This window comes from Nelumbo nucifera, chromosome 1, assembly GCF_055504915.1.
Source record: "Nelumbo nucifera cultivar China Antique chromosome 1, China Antique-T2T, whole genome shotgun sequence".
Taxonomy (NCBI): Eukaryota; Viridiplantae; Streptophyta; class Magnoliopsida; order Proteales; family Nelumbonaceae; genus Nelumbo; species Nelumbo nucifera.
Genome location: NC_142649.1, coordinates 12,974,727 through 12,988,090, shown reverse-complemented (window position 1 = coordinate 12,988,090; position 13,364 = coordinate 12,974,727). Strand labels below are relative to the sequence as shown.

General features: G+C 42.6%; 1 protein-coding gene across 1 annotated transcript; it reads right to left on the bottom strand.

Moving 5' to 3' along the window:
- Positions 1-7,535: 7,535 nt before the first annotated feature.
- LOC148802916 (uncharacterized) lies at positions 7,536-12,335 on the bottom strand. The gene is made up of 4 exons (XM_088902008.1): positions 12,062-12,335; positions 11,689-11,913; positions 8,870-10,107; positions 7,536-8,261 (listed from the first exon to the last, which is right to left on the bottom strand). The coding sequence occupies exons 1-4, from the start codon at positions 12,333-12,335 to the stop codon at positions 7,536-7,538; spliced, it is 2,463 nt and encodes an 820-aa protein (XP_088758134.1).
- Between the last annotated feature and the right edge of the window lie 1,029 nt (positions 12,336-13,364).

Sequence of the window (13,364 nt, the reverse complement as noted above, 5' to 3'; positions counted from 1 at the left end):
TTGTCTGATGGAAGTGCTCACTCAATTCAGTAAGCTAGCTGCCTTTGAATGTTTTTGGGATGGTTTTAGTAGAAATCTTCTGAATTAAAAAATATGAAAGAAAGTAGTTTCTTGAAGAGAGAAAGAAGAGAGAAGGAGAAGAAGAGAAGAAGAGAAGTTGAAAGAAAAGAGAGCAATAATTCTGGCCGCCCCCTTCACTTATTATTTATACTAAAATAATAGAACAATACAAAGACAACTATGCCCTTATAGGGCGGCACAACATAAAACAACATATATAACACTAAAAAAACATAATAAAATTTGGACTCACATAACTACTGTGGTCCCCACTTCCTATCTAACAACTAACATAAACATCTACTCGGAAAAACATCATAAAACTAATTAATTTTCAACACTCCCCCTCAAGTTGGTAGTAAATGTCACACATTCCCAACTTGTGTAGATCATGTTCAAGCTTGTTCCTTGCCACCCCTTTAGTGAGAACATCAGCCAGCTGCAACTCTGAAGAGACATAAGGCAAACAAGCTTCTTCAGTTGTTACCCTTTCTCTTATAAAATGTCTATCAACTTCAATGTGTTTTGTCCTATCATGCTGAATTGGATTGTGGGCACTATTGATTGCAGCCTAATTGTCACAGTATAACATCATAGGTTCTTCTGCTTTCACCCCAATCTCACTCAAAAGAGATCTAACCCAAAGAAGTTCTGAGACACCATGAGCTATGGACCTATACTCAGCCTCTGCACTTGACCTTGCCACAACCGCTTGCTTCTTACTCTTCCAGGAGATTAAGTTTCCACCTACAAAGGTGCACACTCCTGATGTAGACCTCCTGTCATCTAAGCATCATGCCCGGTTTGCATCTGTATAGGATTCTAGCTTCAGATTCTCATGATTTGAGAAAACAATACCTTTGCCAGGGTGTTTTTTCATATATGCAAGTATTCTCTCAATAGCTTCCCAGTGCTGAACCCAAGGTGCATGCATGTACTGACTCACAACACTGACAGCATAAGAAATATCTGGTTGTGTCATACACAGATACAACAGTCGACCCACCATTCTTTGATATCTCCCCACATCCTTTACCAATTCACCATCCACACCATTAATTCTGTGATTTGGATCAATAGGAGTGTCTGCTGGTTTGGTCCCTAGCTTCCCAGTCTCTCGTAGTAGGTCAAGTACATACTTTCTCTGTGAAATGAAGATCCCATGCTTGGACCTTGCAATTGATCTCACCAAGATCTCTGATCTCAAATTCTTGCTGCATTGATTTTTTGAGATCATCAATCTCCTCTAGATCATTTCCTGTCACCACTATATCATCCACATACACAATTAGAATTGACACCAAAGCATCTCTCCTCTTCACAAAGAGGGTGTGATCAGACTGTGTCTATGTGTATGCAAAACGGATGAGTGCCCCTCTGAACCTGTCAAACCAAGCCCTAGGTGACTATTTCAGTCCATACAAAGATTTTCTGAGTCTGCACACCTTTCCTTTACCAACATTTTCATAAAAGTCTGCTGGAATGTTCATATACACCTCCTCTTGTAAGTCACCATTGAGGAAAGCATTTTTGACATCAAGCTGGAACAAGGGCCATGAATAGGTGGCTGTTAGAGATAAAAGTATACGAACTGAACTCATCTTAGCTACTGGTGCAAAGGTTTCCAGATAATCAACACCATAGGTCTGAGTATACCCTTTTGCTACCAACCTTGCCTTGTATCTCTCTATCTTGCCATTGACCTTATACTTCACTGTGAATATCCATCGACATCCGATTGTCTCCTTGTCTGGGGGAAGATCAACTATTTCCCAAGTTTGGTTTTTGACCAAAGCATCCATCTCATCTTGCATGGCTATTTTCTACTCAGGTTTGGAGAGAGCCTTAGTAACATTCCTGGGTATAGACACAAAATCCAGGGAAGAAAGAAAAGCACGGTAGGAGGGTGATAAGGCACTATAGGAAAGATGGTGTGAAATGCAGTTGGCTGTACACTTTCTCTTCCCCTTACGAAGTGCAATGGGAAGATCAAGGTCAGTGGGATCAGCTGCAATAGTGGTGTTAGGGATAGAAATATTATCATCAGAAAACATAATAGGCTCAAGAGGAATACCTGGAACTGTATCTGCCGAATCTGGAGTTTCAGAAGGACTAACAGAGAATGGTGTGGGTCGAGGATGTGTGGAGTCAACCATCATCTACTGGCGCTGATATTGCTGTGAGGCTGCCCGTAGTGGCTCAGGTAATGAAACTAGAGGTGCAGGTGCTGGCTGAACCGATGCTGGCTGAACTGATGGTGCAGGTGCTGGCTGAACCGATGCTGGCTGAACTGATGGTGCAGGTGCTGGCTGAACCGATGCAGGCACCACAGAAACAGGAAGAGGACAGATTGTGAGTTCTCCTCCCCAAAACTCTCCCCGTGAGGACAACCACTCGAGAAGAAGAATGTGGGTTCAAAAAAGGTAACATCTATAGTGACAAATCTGCTCCTCGACGCTGGGTCATAACAGCAATACCCCTTTTGGTTCTGAGCATACCCAAGAAAAACACATTTCTTGGCCTTAGGATCAAATTTCTTGCGATGAGGGCCAAGAATGTGAACAAAAGAAACACAACCAAAAACCCTCAGAGGTATATGAAATTTCTCTCCATCTGGAAAAAGGAGGCAAAATGGCACCTTAAACCCCAAAGTCCGTGAAAGTTCTTACGGCTGTAAGAAATGCATCTCCCCAGAACTGCACAGGGACTGAAGCGCGCACCATAAGACTCCTTTCCACGTCCACAATGTGTCTGTTTTTCCTCTCAGCAACTCCATTCTGTTGCGGTGTATATGCACAACTGCTCTGATGAACTACACCATGTTCTAAGAGATACGTGGTTAGATTGTTCTCAAAGTATTCTCTGGCATTATCTGATCTAAAAACCTTAGTTCTACCTCCAAATTGTGTGAGAACCATTTGGTGGAATTGTCATACTAAGTTAGGAACCTCATCACGTGATTTTATCAAATATAGACACGAATATCGTGTATAATCATCCACAAACAAGAGAAAGTAACGGAATCTTCCCTTGGAAGGGATTTGATATGGCCCCCATACATCAGTGTGAACAATATTAAAAGCAAAAGTACACTTTTTATTACTTGGTTTAAAAGACTGTGTCTACAATGCTTTCCTAATTGACAACTCTCACACTCCAAAATAGATAACTGAACAGACTCAAACAACTTTGGGAAAAGACATTTCAAAGAATTAAAAGAAAGATGTCCCAAGTGATTGTGCCAAAGCATAATCTGGTTTACTGACTCTGACCAATTACTACTGCTACTGCTAACATGGTGGCCCTGATGTCTCAGAATCTCATCCAGAAGGTAGACTCCATTCACCTCACGACCACTCCCAATCATCTTCTTTGACTCCAGATCCTGCAAAACACAATTACCAGGAAGAAAGGTCACAGAACAATTCAATTTTTTTGTCAAAGAACTAACAGACAGTAGGTTGGTATGAAGTCTAGGGACATGTAAAACAGAGGACAAAGTTATATCATTGGTCACTCTAACTGTCCCCTTCCTAGCAATAGGCATATGTGAACCATCTGCTATAGAGACTCTGTCTCTACCAGAGCACAACTGATAGGAACTGAAAATGGTAGGGGCATTAGTCATATGCTTAGATGCTCTCGAGTCTATAATCCAGGGAGGTCCCTCCTTACCTGAAGTGGATGCAAGATTCGCAATTGCATATGGACTACCTGTATGTGCAAAGGAAGTGGTGTAGTTGGCTCTTGCATGCTGCTGTTCATCTGGAAGGCTAGGGTTGGGTGAATCTTTCTTATTCATAAGCTGTCCAAACCTCTCCAGTTCTGTTCTCACTGTTGCTACTGCAATGGATTCCCAATCAGTTTGGGAGAGAGGGGCTGAAGAGTCTCCTATAGTGGCTACATTTGCATTTCCCTTCTTGTTTCTTATCCGAGCAGGCATAAGATTTGGATGAAGCTTCCAACAAGTGTTCCTGGTATGCTTAGGCTTCTTGCAATAATCACACACAAAGTCCTTCCTATCCTCTCTTCTAGTCTCACTACTCCCCCTGTCTCCATTCGGCTTAGGTTTTGTTGTACCAACCATAGCTGACTGGTCAATCCCAGGCTGTATCAGCATTACATTCCTCCTACTCTCCTCTCCAGAACAAAAGCATAGGCCTGAGAGAATGTCACACCCTCCCTAGGAAGAATATGTTGCCTAGAAATGTCAAATTCAGGGTTCAGCCCTGCCAAGAACTCAAAAACCCTATTCCTCTCTACTGTTTGTGATAAGTTGCTGCATCATTTACACTTTCCCATACCACAGTTTCTAAGTGATCTATTTCCTGCCATAGGGTTTTCATCATGGAGAAATACACAACAAGAGGTTTTTCTCCCTGTTTCATACTTATAACCTGATTTCTTAATTGATAGGCTCTGGCTTCATTTTGCTTTTGAGAGTAGGTTTCAGTCACTCCATCCCAAATCTCCTTAGCAGTATTAGCCCATAGGAAATTTTTTGCAATATGAGGTAACATAGAAGTACGCAACCAAGACATTACCATGTAATTCTCTTGCACCCATCGGGAAGAGTCTGTATTTGGTTTCTTCTCCTCCCCAGTGAGATACCCTAATTTTCCATGGGCACCAAAGCCATCTTAGCTGATTGTGCCCACTCCAAATAATTTGTGCCACCAAGTTTTACTGTAGTAATGATCCCAGACCCAAAAATATCACTACTACCTCCAACACCCAGTCCCACAATACCAATAGATTTCATCTCGGTATTCTAACTCTCCATTTTACTTCAAACAGTTCAACAGTAAGAAAAAATAGATTGGAGACCTTCAAAAAATAATTTAATACCACACACACAGAAACCAACCCTTCCGGAAGAAGAAAACCCTAGCTGGAGGGAAATCTCTCTCCTCCCCACGCCTCCCAACAGAGAGAAAAGTGAATCGATCACTCCGAGAGGCCTAGAAAATTTCAGAAACCAAACCGCCCTCTTCAAAAAATCAAAAGAAAACTAACAATACCTGGGCACCCAAGATCAGATAAAAAACAAAGAGTCCAACTTTTCTGGGACTCTTTCCCGTACTCTAGTTCTTCCTGATTTTGATGTCGAACAATAGATCACCTTTCTGATGTCTAGATCCCACCAAAAACTCCAAGAACTGGGCAATCTATAGCTAATTGATCAGCCCTTTACTTCTTCATGCAATCGGCTGATCTAGGGCTGCATGAGAATGCTTCAAGAAACCCTAGTCGATGCTCTGGTACCAAGTAGAAATCTTTTGAATTAAAAAATATGAAAGAAAGTAGTTTCTTGAAGAGAGAAGGAAGAGAGAAGGAGAAGAAAAGAAGAGAAGAAGAGAAGTTGAAAGAAAAGAGAGCAATAATTCTGGCCGCCCCCCTTCACTTATTATTTATACTAAAATAATAGAACAGTACAAAGACAACTATGCCCTTATAGGGCGGCACAACATAAAACAGCATATATAACACTCAAAAAACATAATAAAATTTGGACTCACATAACTACTGTGGTCTCCACCTCCTAACAACTAACATAAACATCTACTCAGAAAAACATCATAAAACTAATTAATCTTCAACAGTTTTGAAATCTGTCCCGGGGGGGGGGGGGGGAAGTTCACATGCTCCAGTTTGCTCATGACACTCTTTGTTTTATTGATGCTGCTCCTGATCAGTTGGAAGTGATGCTTGGAATTCTTTGCTGGTTTGAAGTTGTGACTGGGCTGAACGCTAATATGGGGAAGAGTGTTGTCTTCCCTGTTGGCCAGGTTGATAACGTAGAAACCTTGGCTGACGTGTTGGCTTGTCAGGTTAATTATCTCCCAGGAAAATACCTGGGGATCTCCCTTGGAGTTAAAAGTAATTCTGTTTTGATCTAGGAATCTGTAATTGAAAGGATGGAAGGGAAGTTGGCTTCTTGGAAGGCCAAATACCTCTTGGCTGGAGGAAGAGTGACACTTTTGAAGAGTACTCTCTCAAATCTCCCCACTAATTTTCTTTCTCTCATTCCTATCCCTGCCAAGGTGGCTAAAAAATTGGAAGCTCTTCAGAGGAATTTCCTTTGGAGGGGGCATGAGGACGAAAAGAAAATTCATCTTGTTAAGCGGGACCAGGTGTGCTTGTCTCTAGAGGAAGGAGGTTTGGGTTTAAGAAAATTAAAAACTTTTAGCACTGCCCTCCTAAGTAAATGGTTGTGGAGATTTGGAACTAAGAGGAATGCTTGGTGGCGGAGTCTAATTGTAGCTAAATTTGGGGTAGATTGGGGAGATTGGAGGTCTTTGGGCCCTTGCAGAATTAGGGTTGCCCTCTATGGAAAGGAATCATTAAATCCCTCCAGGTGTTCTCAACTGGGTTAGGTTTTAAAATTGGAAGAGGAAACAGACTGAAGTTCTAGAAGGACCCATGGCGCATGGGTATATCCCTCTTGCAGAAGCTTTTCCCCTGCTTTACCGGTGTGCTGTAAACCTAGAAATCTCAGTTGTTGAATCCTATGATCTGAGTGGTGGCTCCATCTCATTGCTGTAAACCTAGATATCCCTCTTGCAGAAGCTTTTCCCCTGCTTTACCGGTATGCTGTAAACCAGCATACTGCAGCCCTCAGTCCTCTATTCTGGTGTCCTCCTTATTAGGGTCCAAGAAAACATTTTCAAGGATGGCTAACAGAGACAAAATGCAGCCCAAGTATGTATCCCTAATTGCCCTTCTCAGGCCTAGGTTCCACCCAAAACTAGAAGTGGAGGCATGAGATGTGACCTCTCCTATAAAACTAAGTACAGCTTCTCAAACTCAACTAAAACAAGTTACAGAATAGCCCAATAAAGGCAGTCCTGAGAAGCCCCTTTGTTTGGCTAAAGAATCAGCCATGGCATTTGCTGATCTGCTCACCCATTGAACACTATCATATTGCTTGTTAGCCATTTCATTTTTTTGAGGTCTCTATAGTCTCAAACTACAGAATCCGGGTTTAAGAGCCACCCCACCACCACTTGACAATCACCTTCAATTAGTAAATTCTCCACTCCAAGCTGGTTCACAATCTAGATCCCTTGTACAACAGCTAGTATCTCTGCTCTTGTTGAGTCTTTCATTCCCACTGGGCCTGAAAATAAGGAAATAATGCTGCTGTCCTTATTTCTTAGAACACCTCCTCTACCCGAAGGTCCTGGATTACCCTAGCTACTCCCATCAAAGTTCAGCTTAATAACACCCTTTGGAGGATGTGTCCAGTCTACCGAACTTCTATTCTTCCTAGTAAAGGTATTAGCTACTACTAGCCAACTTCTCGAAAAATAATAAAAGGAATAGTCATCAAAGAGGTTTAAGTTTTTCAGCCAATGGACTGCCCTTGTCCAAATACATTTTTTTTTTTGAAAAAAGTTAACTAATTTTATTAGATAAAGTAGAGGTACACAAGAGGGTGTACAAGTACAAAAGAGGGGCCAGACCCCTGAGAATTACACAGGAGGACAAGAATCACAATACAATGTCTCTAGAATGACTCCTAATTTTGCTAGGCCATCTGCAATTGCATTTAGTTCCCTTGGGATCCAGGTTAGAGAAACATTCATGTGAGCCAGGAGGTCCCTTGCCTCTGATAGGAAGTGACTAAGTCTGCAAGGTCCAGCTTCCTGTTGTTCCAACCATCTTATAGTATTTGCTGAATCACCTTCAATTGAGAAGTTTTGAATGCCCAGTTTGCTGACTAGGTGAATCCCTGTGAGAGCTGCTAACACTTCTGCCTTTGTGGAGTCAGCTATCCCAATTGGACCACTGTAAACCCAGCAGGTGTGGCCATTCTCATCTCTTAGAGTTTCCCCTATGTTGGCGGCTCCAGGGTTACCAAAAGCACTTCCATCAAAGCTAAGAGACCAGGTTCCTTCCTTTCTTACTAAGAGAGCTCTGGGAGGGGGTGGGGTAGGAGGGGAGGAAACCAGGAAGTTATACACGTTTCTGCTGAGATCATTAATACTGACTCCTGTGAACTCCTCTGAACTGGAGGCCCACAAATTGCAGTAGTAAGTGATGTGGTTGATCAGCTCACCCTTAGATCTTGACCTGTTTTCAAATAGCCGATTGTTTCTTTCCTCCCAAATTCCCCAAAGAACGGTGTGCAGTATTATCAGCCAATAGGTCTTACGTCTCTGGCTCAGACCTCTTCCTTGCCACTGAAAAATCAGTTCCTGAAGGTGATTAGGAGCCACCCAACTAAAGTCAACTAAATGTAGAAAGAAGTTCCAGATACTGCTGGCTACCTGGCAATGTATGAAGAGATGGTCTGTTGTCTCTCCCTCACGTAAGAATAGGGTACAGGCGTGAGGGGAGATATAACTTCTTAGATTTTTCTTCTGCAATACCTCACAAGTGTTCACTCGCTGCAGGCAAGCCTCCCAAACAAAGAAACACACTCTTAAGGGTATAAACTTGCACCAGATCTTCTTGTAAGGGAAGTCACTGTTTCGGTTACCTACAACCAAAGCTTCGAAGGACTTGGATGAGAACTCACCTCCACGGTGGGGTTTCCAAACTCGGGAGTCTTGGGAATTTGGGGAGATTTAGGCTTCACTAAGAGAAAGAAGGAGGTCAGTAAGCTCACTGATCTCTGGATCCCTTAAGGGTCTTCTGAGGTGGTTCAAGTTTAAGTTCTTTCATTGGTGGAAAAGGGAAGGCACTAGGAGATGGTTGCACCCTTATTTAGAGTAACGTTGTAAAGCCTAGGATACGATTCTGCTAATGTGGAGTTGCTCCACCACAGATCCGTCCAGAGCTTTATTCTTGTACCGTTACCCACCTTATATCCAGTGAAAGAAATAAAGAGGTTGTGAATGGCAGAGATCCCTTTCCAGGGATTTGAGAAAGCTGATCGATTTGAGCGGAGATTGCAGTCCCAACCGCTTACATTTAACCCGTACTTTCTGGTGATGATAGCTGCCCATAGAGAATTTGATTCAGTGGGGAATCTCCATAGCCATTTTCCAAGTAGGGCATTGTTTTTCTCTTTTAGATGCCCGATTCCCAATCCTTCAGCCTCTTTTGGTTTACAGACCTGATTCCAATTTACTAGATGCCCTTTTCTGACACCTCCGCCTTCCCAAAGGAAATCTCTTTGGATTTTTTCGATCTGTGATCTGACTCTTGTAGGGATCTGAAACACTGGTAGGAAGACAAGCATGTTTGCAAGGGAAGCCTTAATGAGTGTAATTCTACCCCCTTTTGATAGGTAGCAGCTTTTCCAAGTATCTAACTTCTTTTCACACTTTTCCATCACAGGCTCCCAAAAACTTGGATTTTTTGGGTTCCCTCCTAGTGGCATGCCCAAATAAGAAAGGGGGAGATTTTCCACTCGACAATTCGGAGTTTCCTTGAAATTGTCCATCAGGGACCCTTCAATCTGGTTTATTGCTGCTAGGCTACTCTTTGAGTAATTTACCTTCAGCCTCGATACTAATTCAAAACACTGAAGCACTCTTTTCACATTTGAGATGTTCTCCGAATTGGCTTCCAGGAACAAGATGACATCATAAGCAAAGAGGAGGTGGAAGACATTTATGGCATCTCTTCCTACCTCAAAACCTTTGATTAAATTAAGGTTTCTGGCTTTCTCCATAAGCTGGCTGATAATATCCATTACCATTGTGAAGAGGAGTGGGGAGAGGGGGTATCCTTGCCTTAGACCCCTACTAGCTTTAAAATAACCTTTGGGCTCTCCATTGATCATGATCGAGAACCAGGTAGAACTAATACAACCTTTCATCCACTGCAGCCATTTTGTACTGAAACCCCTCAAATTTAGAATCTGGAGTAGGCAGTCCCAATCAACTTTATCATAAGCTTTTTCAAGGTCTAGTTTCACAAGAAGGCCCTTCCTTCCACTCTTCCTTCTATCTTCAACAACTTCATTCGCAATTAGGATGCTATCTACAATCTGTCTTCCTTTCACAAAAGCAAACTGGCTTTGAGAAACCAACTCTTTTAGGACTTCTCTGAGTCTTTTTGCCAACACCTTTGCCGTTATTTTGTACACACTCCCTACAAGACTTCCAAGACACCATTTTTCTTTGGAATGAGATAAATAAAAGTGGAATTAATTCCTTTATTAATAACCCCCGTGGAGTGGAATTCTTTAAAGACCTCCAGAAGATCCTCTCTTACTACTTCCCAACAGATCTGGAAGAAGAAGATCGGGAAACCATCAGGGCCGGGGGCTCTATGTCCTTCCATATCAAAGACTGCTTCTCTTATTTCTTGCTCTTCAAAATCCCTTTCAAGCCAAATTCTCTTATCTTCTGCTAGAATCGGCCCTTCCTAGTTTCTTAAATTAAAACTCCTAGCACTTTCCTTAGACTAAAGAGATTTGAAGTGGTTTAGAAAAGTCTCAATGATCTCTTTTGCATCTTCCACTTCCCTCTGGTCCACCTTAATTTTTGAGATGAGATTCTTTCTGCGCCTTACAGATGCATAGCTGTGGAAGAATTTTGTATTGTTGTTTCCTTCCTTTAACCATCTAACCCTTGACCTTTGCCTCCAAAATATCTTCTTTTTGGATTACCTTTTCCCAAGAACTCCTTAGGACATCTCTCCTACTTCTTCCTTCTTCGTCCAGATCTCCTAATTGCTCTTTTTTGTCCAACTCTTCCAGCTCCATGAGGATGGCGTTTCTTTCCTCTGTGAATGATTTAAACTCTTCTCTCCCCTAGGACTTCAGTTTTCTTTTTAGGAATTTCAGCTTTTGCATCAGTTTGTACCCTGCCCAGCCTTCGACTTTGCATTCCTTCCACCATAAATGGGTGTTTGCCTTTCAAAACAGGGTCTATTCTCAAAACTAAAGGCCAGTGGTCTGAAGTGCAACGAGGTCTTATTTCTTGGAGGAGATTTGGAAACTTTTCTGCCCAATCTGAAGATACCAGAAACCTATCTAGTTTGTAGCTTATTGGATTCTCTTGAAGGTTTGACCAAGTGAACTGGCTGTTATGGAGAGGAAGGTCACAAAGGTTGTGCCTCGAGATAAAACTGGAGAATCCTCTCATGCTCCTGGTTGTTGTTCTTCTGTTGGAGTTTTCTTGGGGAAACCTTGTTACATTAAAGTCACCTCCTAGGATCCAAGGGATTTCGTCAAACTCGTGAAGAGCATTCAATTCTTCCCAAAAACTTTGTTTGTCTGAAGGTGCATTAGGTCTGTATACTCCAGTCAAAATCCAACTAAAGCCATCAGACTTATGGGTAAAAAGGACAGAGATTGAGTACTCTCCTCTATCTATTTCAGTACCCGAAACCTCCTCTTCACTCCAAGCTAGGATAATTCTCCCTGAGGCCCCTAAAGCAGGAAGAAAAACCCATTTCTTTCCACGAATTCCCCAAATTGCTCTCAGAAGCTTCTTGTCCACTTCTTTTTTTGTTTCTTGGAGGATGACTACATCTAGTTTTTCTCTTCTCAGAGTTTCTTTTACCAAACTTCTTTTTAGTTGGCCTCCCAACCCTCTAACATTCCAACTTAATAATTTCATTGAACTCTGATCGTTGATCTTCCCTTGACCGTCCTAGACCTTGTTGTTTTTCGATCTGACATTCCCTATTGAAGTTTCCTTAGCTCCCTTTTAGAGGTCTTCTTACCAATTTTCACAATTTCAGCCTTCTGGATTGCTTCTTCCCCCTTTTTTGAATCTTGAATGAGAGTAGGTTCCTTCTCTTTACTTATCCCCAATTTCCTAGCTATTTCAATAACTTCTCTTCTCGGATTATTGTCCCTTCTGTGTTTATTGGAATTAAGCTGCCCTTCCTCTGACTTTTTATGGATACTTGGGTTAATGCATGGTTGGGAGAGATCTCCGTTCAAACCTGGAAGACAGAGAGAAGTGAGGTGAGATTCAAGATTTGGATAAGGCAAAGAACGAAATACAAGCGAAGTATAGGAGGGAGAAAGGGAAACTCTGGTTCGAAGGCTAGGTTCTCGTCTTCCGTCTCTCTCTAAGATTTGCTGGTTCACAGTCTGTTCCGTACTCAGGGTGTACGAGAAGTGTCTGTTCGATTATTTCCAGACTGCCCCATGCTTCCTTTCCAGAGAACATGTCTTTTTCCCTTGAGAACGCAACCTCCTTGGGATCTGGTTCGGTCTCTGTTTCGAAGGAACTTACCTCTTCTTCAGTTTCAGAGTCGTTTGCCTCGAAGGGAGAGGATGAGCTTGGCTCTTCTTCTGGAGATGAAGGAGGCCTGAAAATCTTCCTGTTGTGTTTTCCCGAACTTGGGGGAGTTTCAGCCATCGGCTCAGTTAGAGAAGATGGGGTCTCAGGTGGGCTTGGGCCTGGAGGGACTTCTTTCGAGTCTATCAGATGGGCTTTAGGGGAGATTCGGCCCAACACTTGAATATGAAGTGGGTCCATTAATTTGTGAGAACTGTTTGGGGGTCGACTCGTTTTCTGACTAAGGTTTTGAATTTTGAAAATGATTTTCGAGAGGGGGTTGGCCTGCCCTGCTTTTTCGGCTCCTCTTTTTAAAAGGCCTAGAAGAGACTTTTGGGTAACTCTTTAGGTTTCTCCAATAGGACTTTTTCTGCTAGTTTCCTTCCTTCATGATTACGAAAGAGTCCAAAAGTAGCTTTTGTTCCTGCAGGGGCTTTAGTTCCTATTTTGGGAAGGGGGAGGTGAGTTGACTTGGCGAGTTGGGGAGGAGACTCGGTCGTCTTCTCCAATTCGACAGAGAGGTAGAACCAGACTTTGCGCTCTAACAGAGGAATGGATCGGGGAATCACATGAACACCATGGCTTCTAACCTTTATACGAGCAAAACTCAAGGCTGAAAGGTCTTTAGTTTTTCTGTCGATTTCCTCTAAGCTTCTGCACAAGCTTCCGATTAGGGTGAAGAGCTCCTCAGTCCAGAGGTGGTAGGGTAGACCATGGATTTTTAGCCAACCGTTAAAGACTAGAGAATCTGGAGAGGTGTTGCTCATAGGAACTCATCGATCCAGAGAAACCGGTTTTCCATATAGCTGGATTATCTTTAGGCTAACCCACCTTAGCACTAGCTCCTCAGATAGAGCAAAACCTACCGCTCTATCGGCATCAATTGGGTGGAGACTTGCTAGCTCCTGAGAGTGGAGGTTGGCTGAGAGTCCTAGTTTCTCTTCCCTCCAGGAAAGAGCTTCATGTTTGGTGGTAACAAAAGCCTGCTTCCACAAACCAAAGGGTTTATCTTGGTGGATCACTGAAATAAAAGCAGACCCTCCTGCCTTTACAACTTTGCTTTTTTTCTCAAGCTGAGGGAAAAATCTTACAGAGAGGTCGGGAGGGGCG